The sequence below is a fragment of the Egretta garzetta genome, unplaced genomic scaffold (genome assembly GCF_000687185.1).
Source record: "Egretta garzetta isolate BGI_Z169 unplaced genomic scaffold, ASM68718v1 scaffold569, whole genome shotgun sequence".
In the NCBI taxonomy this organism is placed as follows: Eukaryota; Metazoa; Chordata; class Aves; order Pelecaniformes; family Ardeidae; genus Egretta; species Egretta garzetta.
Window position 1 is genome coordinate 329,496 of NW_009260809.1, and position 24,292 is coordinate 353,787.

At 39.5% G+C, this 24,292-nt stretch overlaps 1 protein-coding gene across 1 annotated transcript in view; it reads right to left on the minus strand.

Moving 5' to 3' along the window:
• The window catches only part of DIP2A (disco interacting protein 2 homolog A), a gene marked incomplete at its 5' end in the record, with an annotated part of 105,604 nt that overhangs the window by 63,670 nt on the left and 17,642 nt on the right, over positions 1-24,292 (minus strand). The window contains 3 exons of the mRNA XM_009646916.2: positions 1,652-1,897; positions 7,404-7,523; positions 17,998-18,117. Coding sequence (XP_009645211.2) covers positions 1,652-1,897; positions 7,404-7,523; positions 17,998-18,117 — 486 coding nt within the window. The remainder of the gene's footprint in view (positions 1-1,651; positions 1,898-7,403; positions 7,524-17,997; positions 18,118-24,292) is intronic.

Consider the following 24,292-nt stretch of genomic DNA (forward strand, 5'->3'; position numbering starts at 1 on the left):
GCCTTCCAGAACACAAAGCAAGCTACTACTTCTTTCCATCTCAGCTCCACTTACAGGAAAACTTCCTGCACTGTGAAAAATCAGTCACAGCAAAATGAGTCAATCCCTATTTCTGTCAGCACCTAAGCCACACAGAAGAACCAGAGGATCCTCTAGCTTGTTCATACTCCTTTCCCTGTTTCACAAAGTGCTTTAGGAGTCTGAAGAAGTAAAACTGTCACAAACTACAAGCATTGGTTGTGTCTGGAAGCCCATAGCTACTATAAACTAGGGCTGATTCCCCAAACTTAGTATAAGGCAGAAGGAACTCAGAGGGCAAACCAGCAAAGAACAGAGAAGCAACCCTCTCATGAATAAGCTGCCTCATGCCTAAGAGAACCATGAGCTGTTTGTATCATCTAAAGGATACATGACTGGGCTTTCAACAAAATTTGAACATAACAGCTAAACTAGCTAAATGAACAGGTATTTACAAAATATATTTGTGCCTTAAACTATCATGTTAACTGATACCTCTAAGAATAAAGAAGCCTGTATACTCAAGAGTTAAAACCAAAAGCACTTATATGGCTTTTTCTCATCTGACCTGACTTGTTCTCTGTAATGAATTAGAAGAAAATGTCTGTATAGTGTATGTAGACATACAGTCACAGATAAACAAAAGTCAGGTAAGTAGAGCACCTAAACTGTCAAAACCTGAAATGTCCAGGAACAATATACGTGATGCCTACTGCATATTACTAGAAGCACAAGAACTTCAAGCTGTAGCCCATAGGTTAAATACAAACATCATTCTTAATTTCATTTTTCTACATTACTTTGGGGAAAAATTATTTGAAATACAAAGTTATTGTTTCTCCTCTATGTCCTTTCCCATTGTTTAAAATTAGTTAGGACCCGTTGCATGCACATAAATCCACTATCAATCTTCACTGCAGTGTACAAAACATTGTAAAAATTATTTCCATGGTGGAAGAGACTGCCTTTCTCCCTCCCTACGAAACCTTCCAAAACCACAAGACTAGTGCTCTGCATTTTAGGAGAAAAAAAGTAACCTGAAGTTTTGGACCTTCAACATATAGAGATTGAGACAAAATTCACATTTACATTTTGGCTTACCAGTACTTCTACATTTTCACTCTAGTTTCACAATAAAGGACTATTCAGGACCTAAATTTCAATTAATGAGGGGGGGGGAAAATCACATTTCAGCTTGACATCTAGGTTTGTCAGTATGTCTGACTTCATGACGTTCCAAAAGATTCTGGATGTTTGTCTTGTCTTTTGGGTGTTTACCGACTGAGTCACCTTTGAAATCCATACCCTGGTGTTCTCTAGGGTAAATACTATGCGGATTGGAAAGCATGCACCAAAAATAAGAACCTGTTGAAATTCTGCTTTTGAATCCAGTAAAACTGAACGTTAGTTTCTTGATAAATCAAGCATTTTACCAAGAATAATGTATGTTCAGATCTCATGATCAACTGTTTTGGTTTAAATTAAATACATTTATATCATACATACCTGGTCTGTGGATTGTACGTTTTTAAGTCTATTTATAGATATCTTCTAGTGAAGATTTTTGTGTTTAGCACTACTTTGGGATTTTTAATTTGATTTATTCCAAGCACACAGGCAGTTCTTTACTGACCTAGCTGGGTGTGTGCCATGAGATCTGCAAGCACAGTGGCAGCAGCGGTGGCAGTAGCAGTACTGGAAGTAGCAGCAGGATTCCCTCCTGGATGAGATGAGGTGGAGGATGCAGAGGATGAGGTGGAGGAGCCCTGAATAACCCGGTTAAGCCAGGGCTCTACGTTGGAATGGCTCTGGAACGGAGTGGAGGTGATCCGCCCTTGCCGACGTAACGAGCCCTCGTCTTCTGATGCTGACGATGTGTCTGTGATTAAAATAATGATGACAGGCATGTAATGTGGGAATGACCCAACAGACGGGAACATGAAGTTTTTCCGTATTCTTCACATAGCATTCTCATGTGCTACACATGAGATGCATGTATTAAGCAAATGGTATATTCACAGGCAAATTTGGCTTATGCCATTTTCAGGTTAATGCAACAACTTCTACACGTTATAGCTAGAACACACTTGAAGCAAAGTTTCATTTACTTCCTGTATTTGGAATGACATTAAGATTCAGTAAAGGCTTCTACGTAAGGTACCTAATACATTCACTAACCACTCTCAGTGAGCATACCATACCTATTCCACTGAAAGAATATTTCTGTTCTGAACACATAAGCTGGATCTCATCCCACCTGAATAAAGTCCATTACATTTTTTGTTGGGTATTTTCTTTTTATTTTGGGGAGGGAAATTCTTCACTTTTCTATTCTTTTGACAAATTTTTTGAGAACTAATTACTGAAAAAAAAAAAAGCACAGTGCTTTAAAGTTCAATGACATGGTAATTTCATTAATCTAAGAATAATTAAAAGGAATTTAAAAGCATGTATTTTAACCACATAAATGGATATTAATGAGCACTACATAGAAATGCTTAGTAAAGCACCTTTTCATTCTAGATGTGTATTTTTTGCTGTAGAAGTCTGATAAAGGGCTCCTATTTTGATTACCATCCAGTTATTTACAACTTTCCAGAAGTTTCCCTTTGGCACTCAATCTTTCCACATTTATTATCCACTCAATAACAAATAAAAAGGTCTTTCTAAATATCAGGAAAATATATCTCCCTTGATTTTGAATGAAAAATAGAAAATTTTGTTACAGAAAGAGAATCTTGCCTTCCTAAAGAGAATGCTGTATTTTAAGAACTTGATCCTCTGTATGCCCCCCTGCCCGCCTCTCCCCCAGGTATTAACGGAAAGCTCCGAAACAATGCATTGCCCATATACTGATGAAGTTCACATCAAGTCAGTTTGTGAAGAGCAGTTTTAAGTCACACATAATGGTCAGACCAATTAAGAAGTCAGCAGGAGCTGAAAAACAGCTTCTGAAAAAGATAAGGTATCCATTACTTGTACTCTAGAGTCCTTTCCAGACATGGAAATCCTGGGTGACAATGGAATGGGTTACCTCAGAATCTGCAACCTTAATTTTGGCTTTTTTTTTTTTTAAATCCTCTGAACACGTAACTGTTCAGCTAGATACAATCCCATATACATTTTGTTGAAGCCCATGTTAAAAATCATTTCCTCATCTTCGGCAACAAGTTTCAGTGACCATTAAGGTAAATGAAGTAAGTTACCAGTAAGGTAACCAGTTTCTGCTTTTCAAGAATATGTGCATTTCCAATATGTTCAGGATAATTGCTCTTTTCAGGATAATTGCTCTTAAACAGTCTAAAACCACAAAAATCAGAAATCATTTAATAAGAAGCCTGTTTAATTCAGTGTCATTTTCAAGGTTAAAATTGCAGATCTCTCATTATTTGACCATCTCTAGTCAAACACGACAATTTTGAATGAAAATACACTAACAATTGATCTTTGATAAGATACAGCTGTCATGGATCACCATTCCTGGGCCCGTGCCTTGTATGGTATTTCTGGTCTACTACCACAGTTGTAGTTTTTGGCTGCTGACTGTGTCTGCTCCTGCAGAGGAGCCAAACCAGTCCTTGCAACCTTCCCTTTATTTTAGGCAGAAAGTAAAAATAAACAATTCCAGGAATACAGAACAAGATAGGATTACAAATAGTCAGGCTTTGAAAAAAGAACCCCACCCCCACATTTGCAATTTATTATTACTTCAGAGTAAGAAATAAAACTACAGAAAAAACAGGTTTCTCAAAGAATACATACTCTGATAGCATTTCCTTATCCAGATACAAGTTTAATGAAGTCTCTCTAAAACTTCTAAGCTTTCAGGTGTCTTACATTAGCAGAGAGGGGAAAAACCCATTTTAAATACAAAATATTAACTGTGTATAAAAATGAAGGATCTGTAGCAAAAGCATTCTAAAAATCAAACCATAATTACAACAGAAGAGTAGCAAGTAACATCAGTAACTAGATTTGTGGCATCACAAGAGTTAATTCGTGGTTCTCTGTGCTGTGAGCAGAACGCTATGTACTTGGCTTGCAGCTCTTCCTGGCTGGGAGCTGACCCAAGATAGCCACAGAAACCACCACCCTTTGGACCAAACTTGCATCAAGCCTACAGCTCAAGTTCTTATCACATGAAATCCATATGGTAATGATGAGAGACTTGATGGGACAACACCAAAAGTTCATTAAAATTTTTGGAAGGATGACTGATTAAAGCAGCTCCGTTACTGCCAGTCAAGAGCTGGTTTTGAACTTAAAGTTGTGCCTGGAATCTGATGCTTCCTTCCTGGTGACTGATGGTAACTGTTTGTAACAAAATTTCAGTTATTAAGAAAGCCTGGTTTTATAATTGCATTAACTTCTCCCATTATAAGGACTTTAGGGCAGTGGTTTAATGGCTCAAGACAAGAAAACTAGATGCTTCATTGCTACTCAGGTTCTTTGCAATTTCAGGTCTTTCCTGCCGAACTAACTTTGCAAATAAAGACAGGCCCATAAAAAGACAATTTTTGTCAATTGATATAGCTGAAGCAAGTCCTCAGAATATTTTTGAATGGCCTGATCTCCTATGATACAGAATTCATCCAGTGGCCCAGTCTCTTACAGAGATAAAGGGGTCTCACAACAAGCCACCTTCTCTTAGAAACAGCATGACACATCCCAGAAACACGTAACCGTTCTTTCAGAATATATTATTTAGGGTGCTTCTGTATCCTGATAAAGCCCAGCATGAGCATATTTGCCTGCTCTGCTAATGACTTGGGCAGGCATGTTATAAAACTACACTCTCCAGCAGCACAAACACACAAAAGCACTCACACAAACATAGGCAGATCCCATGGCCTCATCCTGCCCCCCTCTCTGGCTGAGCAGGATGGAGGTCATATATGCACACACGTGTACAACGTGGATCCCTCCAGCAGCTGTGTTTGGATACTGTGTCTGCTGAGTTGCTGTCCCTGGATCCCAGTCTCCCCAGTTGCTAGCACCTGGATGTACAAGCCCAAGGCTGCAGTCCCACTCCATTTGTTTGTGTAGACTGACTGACTGAGTCATTCCATACATACAGAATACAGAATCCCTCATCCAGGACAGGTGTTAGAAATGGAGTATAACAGGAGGAGAGGACAGACTGCAGGGTATGGCCAGGCAAGTGTAGCATTTATACATGACCAGCCCTTTTTATCCCCTTACTCCGCTATTTTCCCCACACTTGTTCCTCCCCAAATAACTTAAATCTATGCCTTTCCCTGTCTGTGGTTCCTCACCTAAACATCCCGTAACAAGTCTCATGTAGTCCCAAAATACTTTTGCCCTGGATTCCATACCCCTCTGTGGCATCCCCCCTCAGTCCAGAAGGTGCTCTAGTGTTGACTAGCCTTGATGGGTTTCAAGCCTGGTCAGGAGGGATGAAGTTCTCCTGGGTCAGCCCTGGGAGGGGCATGGACAGGGTGAGCCTTCTTCCGAGTCCTTAACTTGGGTTCCCGCCTGATATTGCTCCCCATGCTCCTCTGGGCTTGTGGAGATGGATCTGTGACAGGCTCATGCCTTCTAGAGCAGGCCTGGGAACAGCTGGGGCAGGGTATTACTTGGGCTCCCCCACCTGTACTCTCTGTGCTCCTGCGAAGGTGTGCAGACCAGCTTTTATCACATAACCTAACAGTTTATCAACAGCATCTCACTTTTTTTCTTTGTAGAGTCTCTCAATCCTCCCACGACTTTGCTTGTTCAGAGCAGCATGCAGAACCCTGACCTCAGGCAGAGTGGGCACAGCAGTAACCACAGGGACACTGTTTCAAATCTGTCCTAAAGGTATTCAAAAGAGAATGATATTTTGCTTCTCTCAAAAAACATGCAAGAAGATTCCTTCTAGTTTGTAAATGCTAAAGGAGACCGGAAAGCCTAGCTGTCCTCCGCTCTCAGCAGAGCTTTTGAATGCCAGCTATTTTTTGTACACCAAATCTTAGGCAGAACAGCAGTGTGTTCTTTTCTTGTGTGATATACCTCACGCCAAGCACATAGTGATTTGTCACAGTAGGGGAATGAGAGAAAAGGACAGAGTGATGCCACATGAAATGCACCACTGACTATTCTGTCAGAGTTTATTTTGGAGAGAGAGGAGGAACATCGCTTGGAATAGCTATAAATTGAAACCTTAGGGCCTCTCTCCCAAAGCCTCAGTATACAGATGGTTACTATACATTAATTTTCTCCAGGATTTCACTTTTTGCAATTCACAACAACTTTCACACACACAAACAACGTGTATGCAAGAAAACTCAAGAGCATGATAACGACCCTGCTGCAACAGCTGCCCTCATGGGCTTCTCAGTATATGAGTACTAGAAGAATAAGCAAATCAAAATGCATGGTACCTTAACAAATCTTATATGCAAAAATATAAGGAAGACCATATATATATATCATATATATACTACAGAAAATTATTTATTAACTAATGAAATAACCAGAGAACCCACAAAAACAACATACAAAATGTGTGACTAGCAAACAAAGTGGAATTTTCTTTAAATGGGAAAAACAGAAAGGAGAAATATAGGGCAGGAAGCAAGAGCAGCACAGCAGACCTTCTCTTTTACAGAAGGGGGATAAGAAATAAAATTGATGAAGAAGGGCACTAGAGGTCAGTGTGCCTCTCTACTCCTGGGCCTCATTAGAAAAGACAAAAGCACATCATTCAAAACTTAAGAGCTCAGGGAAATTCCTCTTCTTTGTATGCAAGACACTGGCCCCAAAATACTTGGCTTGCTAGCATAACACATTTGGAGAAAGACTTTCTGAACCTCTAGAGAATTCATTGTGAGACAACAGGAAGATTACTTTTTTTCACCCTAAAAAAAAATTGAAGAAAACATTCTGATTTAAACAATCTGAACAATTATAGCATACGATTTTCTGAATGTTTTAAATTGCTCACAGCTAAAACCATCTGATGAGTGTTCTGCAAGCTAATGAATCGACTTAAAGCTCTGGCATTTTCTTCAACTCTTAACAAAAGAATCTTATGCAACATGAAATAAGGTATTTACAGCTCTGACACATTTGCCAAGATTATCTTCTTCCAAGCAAGACATTATGTAAGAGAACATAATGCATAAAGGGCAACCGCTCACTCTATTGTTGCTTTCAAGTGTACCTTTAGCAGACATAGTATCTCTAGATGAGACACTAAAAATCTTGAGAAAAGACATCAAAGAACAAAACTGACCAACACCTGACTATCGGGAAATACAGCCATGAATACACAAGAAGTTTCCTGCAACATAGTTACAACTTAGCAAAATATAAAGAACAAATGCTTTGTTCTGCTATCACATTCACCCGGCAAGATTTACATATGTTAACTCAATAGATACCTGGAGGCGTGTACGTTTCTACCGAAGAGTGCACAAGAACAGACCGTCTTTTTGAAGGCATGGGCATTTTTCTCTCTTTGTATTTTGCGAGTGCTGCTTGTACTGCTTCAGTGTGGACATCTATAAAGAAAACAAAAAAAGGGTTAAAAGATTAAGTTTAATCATTATTTCTTTCTAGAGACATAAAAAGCATCGATGCCATCTGTTGTAGCTCAGATCCAAAGGCTGAATCACAGAAGCAGTGGTTTCAAAAGTTAAGGGAGGATATGAGCAGGGTCAAGTTGACATATTTTCCTCATTAAATCAGCTTGAAAAGGCTTTATGAGTATCATCTAGGAAGGACACCCTGAAAACCAATACTGAAGTTACAGAATACCTAGCACATTAGTTCTGAGCTATGATTTTTTTTACTGTAAATTGGCAGCAGCACTAGACTCTTTATCCTTCAAAATCCAAAATAAGTGAAAAAAGTATACTTGAAGCTCTCACAAAAGAACACAAGTGATAAAAAACAAAAAGAAGAGGCTAAATTAGTATGAAGAATTAGGGAAGAAACACAAAGTGTTTTCACTTTCCCGAAAGCAAAAATTACCCTAATATACTCATGGGGTATATTTTAACTTTTCTTATTTTTAAGCCAAAACTGAGATTAAAGAGGAATTTAGTGTTCAATCAAGATCACACTGCAGATAAAATTTAATGTATTCAAGTAATTCTGGATTGCCTTCAGCAGATTTTCATCTTTGGCATATGTATTTCAATGGTGTCAAAAGCTAAAACTTATGTAGAAAGAAAATTCATGAGAAGTGAACAGATGTCAAGGAGAAATGAGGCAGACCAAAAATATACTTTAACTTATGACCTAAGATTCAAACTCATGAAAAAGTAGTACAACATGTATACACATATGTAGCTACAAAGGGCCCAGAAACAGGTACTATGATTATGCCTTACCACATTTCTTTTACATGGAAGCTGCTACATATAAAAATAAAAAAAAAAAAGTATTTTCTCTGCTCTGTACCTGTAGGGATTAACCTTGATGACAACTACAAGTAAAGCTCCATATTTTACAGTACCTTTTTTTTTTTTTAAAAAAAAAAAAGGTAACATTTCTGGTACTAGTCCTGAACCTGCTTTGGTCATGCTCAGCATGAGGTTCTTCCTAATTTATTTTAAATCTACACAACAATTCCAGTTAACTTTGACAAAGCAAGAGAGAGCTTGGGGGAAAGCTAATCAGTGTATATTTTAACAAAAATCAGAAGGTATTTTTGAGTATCCCAGAGAATGAAAGGCTATGAAACAGCAAAGCACAGCACATTGATGTGAACCTGTAGGAAGCCTTGGCACGAAACCCTTTCCAAAGGCAGCTGTGTACCAATGCAGTGGATAAACACCTGACACTTGGGGGACAACTATTCAATTCTCCATTCCAAAACCAATTACAAATGCTGTCCATAAACTCAGAAGTATGACCTTGCCAGAGGAGGCTTCATGCAATATATTTCTAACCAACTCTAACGACAGATACTGGCAGATTACTCACTTTCAGAACTTCTATTCTTAATTAAATGAGACAAAAAAATCACCATAGCTTAATTTTTTTCTATGTTAGATGAAAACTGTTCCATTTCCATGTGTAAAAATCCCCCCTGCTCCACAGCATATTCACTATGTACTTCAGACATCTAACTTTTGGTCCCTGACTACACAGCACAATTTACTGCAATTCACAAGATGAAAAGAGATGCCATGAGAGAACCAAGTTAAAACCCCAGTACTGGAAAAGCACACCACCTTTAAGAGAAATGCCAGAAAAAAACCCAGTCCGCTCTTAACCAAAAATCAGGAAGCTGCTTTTCTTAGTCATAGGTCCAAATGAGAAACAAACTGTTTCCTTCAGCCTGGCGAAATGGATCAGAAAAATCAAAATAAGCCCCGTTCTATGGTCTCAGATACCACCTCGTTCTTTGCAGTAACAAAATCACCTTCCAAGTCTGCAGGTCCCCCAAGATAATCTGTTCAGTGCTTTATTTAAAATACATATATATATGCAAATATACTATACCACCTGTGTGTTCTTACAACACAGGAATCTACTAGGTAGATGCTTGTCTCAGATAAGAACTTTTTGTGCAACTAACCTGTGAGGTTTAAGGGCAATGCTGCTATGAGGGTAATATACATATGTATATAGATTTAAAAAAAATCACTTAAACCTCTATCTTTTGAGACAACTCGTTTGTTTGTTTTTAATACTGGGCACCATGTTAGATTTTTGCTGCTGTCCTTCACACCAAGGAGTTGTTTGTGAATTAAAAATTCATTAGCCTCTCTCCCTAGGTCTCCTTGCCTCCCTTCCCCATACCTGGGCTACTGCTTTCTGTCAAGTCTTGGTTTAGTCTTTAGTTTTGGACTTCCTTCCCCGCCATTGTAAACATCCACGACTGAAGTTTATTCTCGTGGATACCCAGAAGCAAACCTCTGGAAAATTTAAGCAGAACTCTTCTTTTGCTGGGTTATTTCGTTGCACCAGGGACATTACTGCTATCCATAGACTTGAGAATATTACCTAAATTAAAGGTTATTTTTGCAGCCTTAAAAGTTAGGGGCAAAATGCCAATTCTGCAGGACACATTTCCATAGCAGAACTTTCAGTCAAAACCAAGCTGCATGGTTTTTTTTAAAAAGACAGTAACTATTAGATGAATTCACTTCAACCATGCATATATCTACATATAATTTAGAAGACATTTTTGTTACATTAACATCTGGCAGGAAGAAGGGGAACAAACCAAATTTTTTTTCGCCAGAAAAGATCTTCCAAAAAAGAAAAGTAACACCCAATAGTTATAGTCTATATATAAATTCATTAAATCATTAAATAATGTTGCAGATTAAAAAACGAAAGCATTCTTAGCTAGTTGTATATTTAGGGAATGGAAAGGACTAGCCTGAGGCAAGAGTGTGTGAGGTATTTTAACAAAGTAGAGTGGGACAGGTAATAACATCACGCAGATTTGTGGTAGCAAGCATCCAATCTACTTTTTATTCCATTTCCAGAGAGCAAAATTAGCACCACCTTCTCCTCTAGCCCTCCTACTCCCACCCCAAAACCTGGAAAATACTACAAATATTAATAAAATTAATATTAATAAAAATCTGTAAAATACTAAAAATGCAAACAGAAGACACTCGGAATATTTTTTATTCTGTTTCATGTTTTATTTTTATAGTGCTGATTTAACTCACCAGTTCCTTCTGTACTCATTAAGATCTATTTCCAGCTTGAAATTTTTCTTTTAATATTTTGTCCTTGGGTAACAACTGAATAGGACCATCCTCTCTCAGCCAAATAAATTAAGTAATCTCTTTCATTTCCCTGGAACGTTTCATTCCTATTCCACGTTTCCTTTAAGAGCTTTTCTACATTATTTATAGGTTGAAACAGACTTCAGTAAAAAAAAGTAAAAGGAATGAAATAATTTTAAATAACCAGAACATTTAGGGGACAAAAATAATAAATTACTATAAATTAAAGTTTAATTTGATATTGGAATTGCAAAAAGAAGCTCTCTACCATTGTCTAAGAATTACTAAATTCTTAAAAATTTACTGTGACACTAATTTAACATGTAAGAACTGTGGAGTTCAATTTTCTTCAGAGGATTAAATAGTCATTAAAATGAGATCAAATGTAATCTGTATTACATCATATTTCTGAAAACAGGGAACACAAACATTCGACAGTGAACAGTTCAAAGATATGAACAGCAAGTGCAACATCTTATTAACATGAAGATTATGCATAGCAAAGTGAGAAAAAAAAAAACCATATGCTGCCATCCAGAAAGCAGAAGTCAGTCTTGAAAAAAAAGTTTTATGTTTCTGCACTTTATTAACCTGGAAACAACCATCAACAATTTATTATTGATTCAGAACATTTTTTTCCTTCCTCTGTTATAGTAAATCCACATAATCTTCTCTTCCATTTTATGTACCTATTCTCATTTTCTTTCCTTCTACATGTCCTTAAAAAAGGATGGCGGATGAAAACTAAGCAACAGCTTGTAGACTCTAAGTCACCTAAACTCTTGCACCCTAAACCCTCCAGCTATTAGAAGAGCACTTTTCTTTCCTGTTTGCAGCCTCTGCTTGTTTATCACCCTCTGATTCTTGCTCCTGCCTTACGCGCAGGACAAAGAATTTCTACAGTTGTTTGAAGAAAAAATGGCATTCATAGGTTTCCCTTCTGCTCACAGATCTCCAGATACCAGCAGCTAAAGCAACCAGCACTGTCCGCCTCTACAAATCACTGCTGCAAACTAGTGTCCCATATGGTTGCATGCCTGTGACAAGGATTGCCAGGCGGGGGAAGAAAAAAAGTAAAAATTTTTGAAAAGGTAGTATGATTCCAGGAAGGCTGGTAGAGCACAGAGGATCAGTGTGGGATCAAGCTTTATGAAAGGACAAGGAAAAAACAGACAGGAAGAGAGGTGTTGTATATTGCACGCTGCTGTACAGGTATCACACCTGCATGCTGAGCAGGCTTGTTCCTCAGCTGGAGCAACTCCCCAAATGCACCCCCGTATCCTGTTCCAGGCGAGCTGGGAGAACAGTCTGTATCCAACAGGCTGAAGAACAGTAACCAGAAAAAAGTGCAAGACTGGAAAGAGAAAGTATAGCTGCTGGTACAGCTTTTTCAGGCAACCTAGAGGCTTACCAGCTAACTCATTTGTGTTTTTAGCCAAAACCAGGCAGCAGTGGGACTGACAGGAGAAGACACAATGCCTCCACCAGAAAACACATACCCTCCCTGAAAGAAAAGCCAGCAGCAATAACAATACACCCATCACCAAGTGTCCTCTGAATTGAGGGTATGAGGGTCTTAGCACTTATCACAGATGAATGCTTGCAAGGTCTCTGCATTTCTCACATTCTCTATCACACTGTCATCATTTAACAGAATGAAAACCCAGTTAAAGCGCTGTAATGTTAACTGCTGTTCTGGGAACTCTTAGGTAATTTAGTAGCCTACAATATTTATTGATGGCATTCATTGTTGGGAATTTTTTGGTAATATTTACTGCTTGAAGACAAAAATCTGTGGCTAATTATAGTTAATTTAAATGGACAACAACTCAGGAAACTATTAAAAAAATGTGCTTTCAGCTCATAAATGGCAGATTAACTGCATGAAAAGGAAAAAATTGTTTCACTTGCTTATTTTAAGTAATTTATGTTGATGGTTCTAAAACAACTGTAACTGCTCCAGAAAGAGATCCTGTTCTATGAAAAGTTGCATTCCGCCCTCATCAGCTACTCTTGAAAAGGGCATAGCAGAACTGATGAGATGCAAAGAAAGGAAAAAAAGAAATGAAGACTGGAAGGAAATAAAAAACAACACACCATCCACTCCCCCCAAAATTATAAATAATAAATAAGGCATGCAATTGATAGAAGCAGCAATTTTATCCAATATCCAGAATCACAGCCTAAAGCTGTTTATCCTTCATAACAGGTAACGTGTGTCAACATACAGGGAAATTAAAAAAGGTAAGAACATTTCAAGCTGCTGGTGGTGGAAAAATGCTTTTAGCATAACTAGCATTTCTCTGATAAATTGGGACTGCTTTGTGAAGCAAAACTGTGACTCTTGTTATGCCAAAGTACTAGGAGGAACGAAGTGAGGCTACTTCACAGCAACTCGTGTTTTCTGAGACACCTTGTCAACATTTCTATTCATGCTCTACATACGCATGAATCTTGCAGCATAAGTAGCCATGAAAAAGAGCATCAACGTGGATGTGAAGCATTTTCAGACTCAAATGAACTAGATGATTCAACTTCTGTTAGAATCAAAATAGTAATACTTTCAAAGAGTAAAGCCACATGCAACACCTTGCATTTTTCTGTCTATCTCTACACTGAGATAGAGAACCACTAATGCAATTTCTAAAAATTAAAGAGGAGAAAGGTGTAAAGATATTGGCTTCTGAAAGCTGTATCTACTTTACATTACACAGACACAAGTTTAACCTAAATCAATTCAAGCAAAACCATCACTGTTTGGTTTTGATACCACCTAACTATTTGCTTTTGATACACCAAGCCTTGTCATATATCACTAATGGGAAAAAGAAATCCAATCACATGTATTACAACTAAAAACTTTTTCACCAAGAGTTTAAATTTCAAAGTGAGGAACACATTCTAGGCCAGAATTTTTAATGAAACATGAGTTAGTGGAGCAGTGATAGGCAACAGCAGCTTGCATGTCATCCATCAAGTTCCTGGAATGCACAGAGGACTGTTTCTTCACACAAATGTTAGATGTGCCAACCAGGAATGAGGCACTGCTGGACTTGCTGTTCATAAACCAAGAAAACCTGCTTTGCAATACCTCGACCAGTGATAGCTTTGGCTGTAGTGATCACACTGTTGTGGAGTTCAGGATCCAGCTGAGCATGCTGAAGGTTAGTACCAGGATGAGGGTTCTAGATTTCAGAATAGCAAACTTCAGCTTGCTCAGAGCTCAGCTGGGAGGGAACCTGTGGGATGCTTCCATGGAAGATAAAGGAGCTAGTGAGTGCTGGAAGCTCTTCAAGAATGCTCTCTTGGTAGCACAAAACCAGTTTATCCCCCATAAAGGAAAGGGAAGTAAGCGGAGCAAGAGGCCCCTTTGGCTCAACCATGGGCTCCTGGGTCTGCTCAAAACCAAAAGAGAAGCATACCAGAAATGGAGAAGTGGGCAATTATCCATTGAGGACTACAAGGGCATTGCCAGAGGGTGCAGAGATGCAGTTAGAAAATCAAAAGCCCAGCTGGAATTGAAACCGGCCAGAGATGTCAAAAATCACAAGAAAGGATTCTTTGGGTACGTAAACTACAAGCAGAAGCAGAAGGAAAACATAGGCCCGCTGTTAAACAGAAGAGGTGGATCAGCCACCAATGATGCTGAAAAGGCAGAGGTCCTCAACACTTTCTTTACCTCTTGATCCCTACAAATCGATGGGCCCTGATGCCATCGGGGGATGTTCCAGTGGACTGGAGGAGGGCAAATGTTACCCCTATTTACAAGAAAGGCTTGAGGGAGGATCTAGGTAATTACAGCAGGCCCATCAGTCTCACTTCAATCCCCGGCAAGGTTATGGAATGAATCCTCCTGGGGGCCATCACAAGTGAAATGAAGCACACGATTGGGAAAAGCCAACGCGGTTTCACTAAGGGCAGATCATGCCTGACAAACCTGGTGGCCTTCTACGACAAAGTGACCTGCTTGGTTGACATGGGGAGAGTGGTGGAAATTGTCTACCTGGACTTCTCCACAGCTTTTGATATGGTTCCCCACAGCCTCCTCCTAGAGAAATTGATGTGTTATGGCCTGAACAAGTGGTCTGTGCAGTGGGTGGGGAATTGGCTGGCAGGCCACACCCAAAGGCTGGTGGCAAACAGCTCTTTTTCAAACTGGCAACCTGTCACGAGTGGGGTCCCCCAGGGATCGATATTGGGCCCAACATTATTCAGTATCTTGATCTGGATAACGGGATCAAGTGTAGCCTGATCAAGTTTGTGGATGACACCAAATTGAGTGGGGAAATAGACACTCTGGAAGGGAGAGCCATCTTGCAGGAAGACCTGGATAGGCTGGAAGAGTGGACTAGCAAGAACCTTATGAAATTCAACACTGACAAGTGTAAGGCCTTACACCTGGGAAAACATAATCCAGGAGTGCAGCACAGACTGGGATCCACCTGGCTAGAGAGCAGCTCTGTGGAAAAGGACCTGGGAGTCCTGATGGACAAGACCAATATGAGTGAGCAGTGTCCTGCTGCAGCCAAGAAGGCCGATAGGATGCTGGGTTGCATTGCCAATAGAATGCTGGGTTGCATCAAAAAGGGCATCACCAGCAGAGATAAAGAAGTCGTTATTCCACTCTACTCAGCACTTGCAGGCCACACCTGGAATACTGTGTACAGTTCTAGTCCCCGCTATACAAAAAAATATGCTGGAGGTGATCAAAGGACTGGGAAGCCTGCCATATAAGGACAGTCTGAAAGAACTGGGTTTGTTCAGCCTAGAGAAAAGGAGGCTTAGAGGGGATCTCATCACCAGTACCTAAGAGGTAGATATAAGGAAGATGGAGACTCCCTTTTTACAAGGAGTCACATGGAGAGGACAAGGGGGAAAGGACACAAGTTGCTGTTGGGGAGATTCTCATTTGACATGAGAGGGAAATTTTTCACTATGAGAACAGTCAACCATTGGAATATCTCCCCAGGGAAGTGGTTGACTCCGCCACATTGGACACTTTTAAGACTCAGCTGGACAGGGTGCTGGGCCATGAAGCACCACCTAGGGCTTTGGCACTGGCCAGTGATAAGTACAAGAAATAACCTAAAACTTCTACACATAAGGCTTCAACTTGAATAACTGTCCACTGGCAGGATAGCCTGAACACTTAGGGTCATTCAGAAATACTCATAATTAAGATGTAAAATTATCAGATGAGCTCTAGATTGACAAGACAGTGAGCAGTACTTCAGAATCACTGACAGTCTATTTAAAGAATTTTAAAATCAACAAGGCCATAGAAATATTAACTCTAAGAAAAGAGGAAGCACTGATAATTAGCACTGTTAGTTAGACTAACATTTAAAAGCCACATCTATTCAAAAGCAAGTATGCTAGTGGAACTTGTTAAACTTGTACATGTCTTGTACTGTAAGACTAAGAGGGGAATCTCATCAACACATACAAATATCTTAAGGGTGGATGTCACAAGGATGGAGACAGACTCTTCTCAGTGGTGCCCAGCGACAGGACAAAGGGCAATGGGCACAAACTGAAGCAGAAGTTTCAGTTGCATATGCAGAAGAACTTCTTTACTTTGAGGCTGACAGAGCACTGGAACAGGCTGCCTAGGGGGGTTATGGAGTCTCCTTCCCTGGAGATATTCAAAGCCCACTTGGATGATGTCCTGTGCAACATGCTCTAGGTGAACCTGCTTTAGCAGGAGGGCTGGACTAGATGATCTCCAGAGGTCCCTTCCAATCCTTGCCATTCTGTGATTCTGTGACTAATGAGCCCTATGCCAAACTTCCCCCATAGAATACCAATACTATGGCAGGGTTGTTTACTTGCTTCTTGTTTTGTTAGTTTGCTTTTTTAAGTATCCTCGGTGCAAATTAAATAGGATATCTGAGGCTCTGAGACAGGAAAATTGTCTGTGTATACAGCATATTGCTCTAGACCCTCCTAGCTCTCTCAGCTAATGCTTCTCAAGTATTTCCTGTTATAGCTGTGCTCTTTTTGCAGATTTTATTTGTTAGTTTATCAACATCACACGCTACTTTAAATGAATTAATTTTTATCAGATTCATGACATTGCTTGTTATTTATCTGGAATCTACTTGGTCACAAAGTAACTTGGAGATCATGGCTGTAATTCAACCACTAAATTTGGTTTTTTCCAGTATACATTCAACAGTAGAATTATATTGACGATACATTTGAAATGCAAACATAAATTTAAATCACCAATTTGTACATACTCTTAAACGTGACATTTAGTTGATTTTGATACTGTGTAATCTTCCCTGACATTCAGAAGTTTCTTCTTTGTGTAGCTGAATACATGCATTTTCCCCAGGAATCCATATATATGCTCAGAATATTTAAAGAAGTCTCATTCAACCTTCAATTATTCATAAGGAACCCACACAGGCATATCAGCTCCATTTCTGAAGCAAGGTTTTAAATGTCAGCAATGCAAATATGATGCAATAACCACTATTCCCAAGCAGTTGCAAAGCAAGGTGATGCAAGACTAACAGCATATTAAGGATGTGTAAAGCATGTCATTACTTGCAATTCTCATCCCCAAACCCAAGACATGTAATTACCCTGGAAAACAAACAGAAAAATTTCCAGTTAGAAGTCCAAAGAGAGAAAAACTTCCAAACACCTGCCTTTTCTCACTATTGTGACAAGGAATTTCACAGGGAAACACTGTACTTCAACCACCTGAAAATTAACAATGGAAACAGGATGCGATGAGGATATTGATATTTTCAAAGAAGTTTCCAAAACAGGTTTGTCACAGTGGTGTTCACTTAAAATTAAGTAGAATATCCATTGTGACATTTCCCTTTTTTGTGCACTTGCCAGGAAATATTTGAAAGTGAGCTACAGTAAATATGATAATCCTATAACCTTCCTTTGACAAAACAGCCGAACCAACCAAGCAAAAAAACCCCCACAACCCACATGCTGTAGTCTTCTAAATGTTTAAATAACTACAGACCAGAAACCCAATCAGCAAACAAGAGAAAATTGTTAAGCTTGGTGTAAAATTCACAATAAGAAAACCAGCAAAAGGCATGTCTACAATTTCTTTCCCTCCTAGCATTTCTTCCGTTCTGGATTCAAACAAAACCACAGAAGCAGAAAAAGCTACTTGAAAAATATTCATTAGCTCTTCCCTTCTTCCTAAGCACTTCCAACTTTTTCTTTAGGTGTAGGTACTACTGTACTGGTACACTGTTCCTCTTAAGACACCTGATGTTTTAGCTAAGTTTCTTTTCCTTACCAGATCGGAAGCGCTCATCCCTCGAGTTGGTAGAACGGGATTTCTGCTGTTTAGATACAGCAGTGGTAGCTTGCGAAGAGCCTGGGACTCTGTTCTCTGCTTGCAGGGATGGATCCACACCTGAAATACAGTTTTACTTCAGTACAAATTAAGGTTTGCAACTAAAATATCTGCTTCCCGTGTCTACATTCTTTTACCACCCTTGACAGCTACTTAGAAGTTCAACTGGAGCCCTAAGTCTACACCTTTAAAAAAAAAAAAAATCTCATCTTCCAACTTCATTTTAAATTACTTAAACTAAACCCTAGCTTGATCTGATAAACACTTCACACAGAAGATAAGAAACACTTCTTAATAACAGAAAAACTCCTTTGCTCCTTGCAGGAGTTTACAATCGTTTGCCATTAGGTGTTCTGTATGCCAGATCCATGCAGAGGGGGTAGAGGGAACCAGTCCTCTCCCAGCTTACTGCCAGACATCAAGAGAAATGCTGCAGAGACGGTTACAATTACATGCACTGGACTTGGAGATCCTGAAGAGACAAGATGACACTGCTCCTCCACCTTTTAAATAAAACGTGAACTATGCTGCCAAATTTCTTTTGAGTCTAAACACAAGACAGCTCATTTGCGTAAAGTTCAGGAAAGTGCGTATCTGGTTAATCTATTCCCGTTTAATAGAACAGTACTCAGAAGGTTCACATTTTACAAAAACTCCACAATTCTCCAACAAACAATTTGCAGATATTAAGGGAAGAATTACTCTGTTGGCTTCAGCTGTCTAAAAGCTACCGCTCTAATCTAGGTTGGCTGGGTACTTCATATACTCATTAAAGGATTAGAGATCTTCCCATCCCCACAAAGGGCAACAAAAATAAGAACACCTGAACTGCTCACTCTAGTTGCTTCCTCTGCACCTGTCTACAACAGGGCTCTAGACAAACAGCCTAGAGCAGGCACCTTTAGGCTGGCTAACGTTCAGGAAGATGAATCTCACCTATACATTCTAGCACAGCAGAAATAAGAAGTCAAAGTGGTGGACAGTAACCATTAAACATTCCCTATCACTCCCCAACCCCCCAAATGAGGAGACTCCCTGATGGCTCTTGGTATATCTGCAAGGACTATACAAATCTGAGCTAGGAACTTGCAATTTTATTTTCTCATCTGTTATACATCTACACTTAGAAGTACAAAACCAAGATCTGAAACCTCTGCACATGCTCTCTGAGGATACGTCACGCACAACCACAAGAAGCCAGAGGAACATAAGGAACAAAGCAGCACTCTCTTCAGTTTGTACTGTTTTAAGACTGGTTGACGATCACCTTCAGAAGTGCAACAGCCACTGCACCAAGTACAACAGATGTAAAAGCACAATGTAGTTGGAAAGGTTTTTTTGTATGAATCTATCACACATTTATGATCTTATGTGGCTATTTGGCTTAGTGTTGTGTTTAATAGTAAACTTTCCTTAGCCATATAAGATCTGCTGCACCATGCTTACTATGTAACCCTTGTAACCATATAGGACTTCCATTTTACTCTTGCCTTCCCTTAAAGCACTTCTGCTCTCCTACCTGCCTTCAAATCTTGCCAGAACTAGAAACAACATTTTCAAAATGCAGATACTCACAGAAAGCAGCTTTCACTGAACTGAAGATGTCACCTAAGAGGAATCCGTGCCAGTTCCTTTGGAAGTAAAGCTCTTTATTTAGATGGTAAGAAAGGATTCCTTTTACTCTCATGGGGTTTATGTTCCCTTCCCCCCAGGTGTGTACCAAGAAACAAATTGTTAATTAATTATTAATAAATCAAGCAATTATAAGAGACTTTTATTAAGGCCTTTCGGTAAGACATGGTCTTCACATTTCAACTGTAAATTTTCAAACAGCAATTGGATTAAATATACCAGTCCTACCTCAACTAATCAGAACAAACTTTCAAATACTCTCTTTAAATACTGTATCCTCAGGAAAAGTGTTTGTCATCTGCCTGACTGGATCAGTTGCTTAGGCATCTTTAACACTACCAACTGAATGTACTCCATAATCCCTTTTCCATCCTCATTTGCAGCTGGAAGTTAACCCCTCTGGATGTTGAGAAGGCAACCTTCAGTTAGCTATGGGTTCAGGGAGGGTACGTGGAAAAAAATATGAGCCTAATTAATACAAAAGGAAGGAACATTTAATAAACCACACAGATCTAAGTTTTTAGAAATTAATCCAACTCCAGAGACATGCTCCCATCTTTTACAATCTGCTATGTAGAAAGAACAAACACATTCTCACTTAATGGAGTTTTCCTACTCTTCAAAAGTAAAACTTTTGAAATAGACAGGCTAAGTAACATTCCCTGAGAGAAGTGAGTCAGGCCAGTAAAGAAACTGAAGTGTCCTCCACAGAGAGCAGTTGAACATGGAGCTGAGTAAGCACATGATGTTTCAATGCTACCCAATATAAAAAGGTAACGTTCCCTGAAACACTTTAGCAGAATTCTGTTTCTAAAAGAAAAGCAAATTTAGTCTACCAACTGGATTGATTCAACATATCTGATACTCAAAGAGCAGTTTTACATAAACACAAGTCAAGAGTCCAGCGCGATTTGTTGATCTGGAAACAGTAAACAACTTAATATTTTGTTAAAAAGATTGAGGCAAGTCAAAGCCTGAGCCAAAAAGAAGAGTGGATGCAAATGACAACTAACGTGGTGAAAAAGGACAGGACCAGCAGCTAAGCTGGGGGTCTCCCTAAAATAGATTGCCTGGTTAATGAGATTTTGAGGCAACAGCATATCTACATTAGGAAGGTCAACGTGCCAAACATCAGGTCAATTTTGCGTGAACTTATCACAAGGGACCTTGGGTGAAGAAGGCAACAAAACAGCTGGAGATTTTTTTTTTTTTTTGTGACATTTTTTTCCTCCAAAAGAGGGTTATTAGTTGTAAGTGGAAGAAAAGATTAATGCTCTACTCATAATTCCTTGTTCTTATCTTTTCCAGTCCTACAGTTCAATACTCAACTTTCCAAACCTGTCTCTCTCCCTGGGCATGGTATAGCCCATGAATCCCCATTTTTAACTTCTGTAGGTGGTATGTAAGCAAGTAACTTCAGAGGCTTGGAATGAGGACTCACTCCCACTCTGTGATCCCATGGGCCCGGCAAGCTGGTCAGCATAATTTGTGACCAATGACAACTGCTGTGTCTGGCACAAGGGTTTAGCCCTTGAATGCATTCAGAAAATAAGACGGAAAATGAGCTAACTGGAATAATCAATCAGCAGATAACAAGCTGCGTGTGGGATGCTTCCAAGCCGTATGTAACTTGTGCATTGCTATTTGGCGACACCAGCACTGGGGCAGAGGGAGCGGGGAAGAGAAGGGACCCCAAATAAGCAAAAGAGTGCATGAAAGCTTACCAACTCCAAAACCAGAAACCTCTCATCCTCCAACACTTACAGAACAAATATTCATGCATCAGAGTTAGGGCAGCTGTACTGTGATGGAATATATATCAATGAACCTCAGAAGTTCCCTTTAAATTAGGATGAGGCAGAAAATCAGTTGGCATGTTGGAAAACACAACTGTGTTTCTTCTGGTTATATTTCCCTTTTTGCTTTCTCAAAGAAGACAGTTTCACATCATAGGGAAAAAATACCAAGGATTAGTCTGAAAAACATAACTTTTTGGTAAAAATAGTAATATATAGCATCTAACTCTTAGGCTACATGATTATGTGCCAGAAAAATCCTGTTTCACAGCTTGGTGAACTTGTTAATTTATTCTCGCACTATGCAATTCACTACCTTAGCCTTCAGCAAAAGCAGCTAACTCCTCCCATTCACACTGAAGATATTTATTATGAAAATACCATTTTAAGAAGTATACACTAAAGACACTTGATCCACTGTCGCTGTATTTTGTCCATTTTTAATTTACCCAAAGCTAGCAAGAATGAAGTCATCTTAGAGAGGCTGCTTATTCTAATTAACTGAAAAATTCACCTCTACAGGAGGAAATTAAAATTAATATTTGAAATATAACTGTATTTTCCATCCACTAACACAAGAGAATCAAGACTAAAACTGACATTTCTAGCAATTTTGATTTATTCAAGCAAAAATTATTTTACTATAAGAGCACTGAACAGTCGACAGTACAATGAAGACTCTGCTAGCATTGCTGGGCAGGATGCCTAGCTAAACACATCTGGCATCAGATAGGCATAGATAAAAATTTCAAAAACATTCTTAGCAAAAGCACAAACTTCACTGCTGATGACTCTCCTGGGCAACCCACATGCAGAGCAGCTCCTCTATTGCCTCTTTCATCTCATTTGCATAACATGATATCTTAAGGTCAAACTCAACACTTTTTAAATACTTCCGCCAATGTCTCAGCAAATGCTTACTGAAACAGCTATTAGACATTCAAATCTAATTACCCTCGCAAAAAGGCTGATCTTGAAATTAATCTCCCAAAATAGAAATTCAGACAAAGTAATTTCAGTTCTAAACTAGGTTAATTTATGTAAGTTGTACCAGTTTACTAGCTGAACCTTTCAAAAGTATTCTCTTCCAAGTTTTAATGGTAAACTGAAAAGTAAAACCAAATGGTTAAAAGAGCATGGCAAAACTTCCTTCATCTCAATTTTACTTACACTGCAGTAATACATACATACAACCCAGTTATGTATCATACCTCCAAACACCCACAGTCTGCAGATGACGACATATGGTATTAAAGAGCTTTGCAGACAGGAGAGGGGAAGAGGAAGGCTAAAGAGGGAACTTTAGGGTCTTTGTACACTAATAAACCTTTCTTCAGCTGTTGAAATGAAATCTACAAATAAGAAAGGAACAAAAGACGGCAACCAGGTTCAAAGCATTAAAAGAAAGGAAAAGGGGTATGACAAGGCAGAAAATAAAACAAGTGTGAGAAACTCCTGGTCTGGCTCTAGGCCAACCTTTCGGTCCGTCCATCCCAACCCTCTCTGCTGCCTCCTCCACACCCGGCACACTGCTCTGCTCAAAGACCATGGCTAGTCATCCAGTCTGCAGCATGTTCCTTCCCTTACTGACCCTCCACCACCAGGCTCTTCAGACCATCTCCTCCAACCCTGCCTCTGGTTTCCATTCCCCCTCCATGGATTCAAGCCCTACAGACCTTCTGTTCATGTTTCTCCACCGCGGTCTATTTACCACCCACACTCACATAGGGCCCTATGGCCCCTACCAGAACGAAGGAAGTTTTCACCAAAGACTGCAGTATTTCTTAGTTCCCTCTGCCTTTGCCTGCCCTAAAGGAGAGGGAGCTTCAGGAGTTTCCTAGTTAGAGACAGATAGTCTATAAGAATAGGTAAGGTTTTTCCTCGCAGGTTTTTCAGCCATTTATTAATGCATGCAAGGAGCAGGGACATGGCCAGCTGTGCTGGACTTCCCCATTAGTACTGCATCACAGCAGAAGAGGTGCATTGTTGTGTAGCACTTCACATGAAGTATCTGCATGTAACCCCTTATCATCACTAGGGTACCTCATATACTTCAGTCTTCTCAAGCAAAGCTGTGTAGCTATACTAACGCATACCTAGGTTAGGTACAGCATCACAAGAAGTCATATTAATTCCAGATTTCTTTAAATAGAATTTTTGATAGTTATTTCCCATTGAACTGTAAAGGAAAAAAACCCAAACTCTTCTCACAAAAATGCGCCAAGATGCTGAAGTTTTACATGAAACACATACACCAAGTTCTGGATCTCTTCATAGAAAACTTAAGTAGGTGTCCTGGTTTCGGCTGGGATAGAGTTAATTTTCTTCATATTAGCTAGCATAGTGCTGTGTTTTGCATTTAGTACCAGAAGAATGTTGATAACACACTGATGTTTTCAGCTGTTGCCAAGTAGTGCTCGGACTACTCAAGGTCTTTTTGAGCTTCTCCTGCTTGGCCAGGTGTGTAACAAGCTGGGAGTAAAGCACAGCTAGGGCAGCTAACCCAAACTGAGCAAAGGGTTATTCCATACTATGTAACGTCATGCTGGGGGGGGTTGTTCGGTCGGTCAGTCACGGACAGAGTGATCGCAGCTCAGGCGGTGTGATCGTGGCTCGGGGGGAGTGATCGCGGCTCGGGACAGGCTGGGCATTGGTCAGCGGGTGGTGAGAAATTGCATTGTGCATCACTTGTTTTATATATTCTGTATATTCTCTTACAATTATTATTATCACTATTGTTATTCTTCTTTCTTATTAAACTGTCTCTATCTCAACCCACGGGTCTTTTTTTTTTTTTTTTTTTCTCA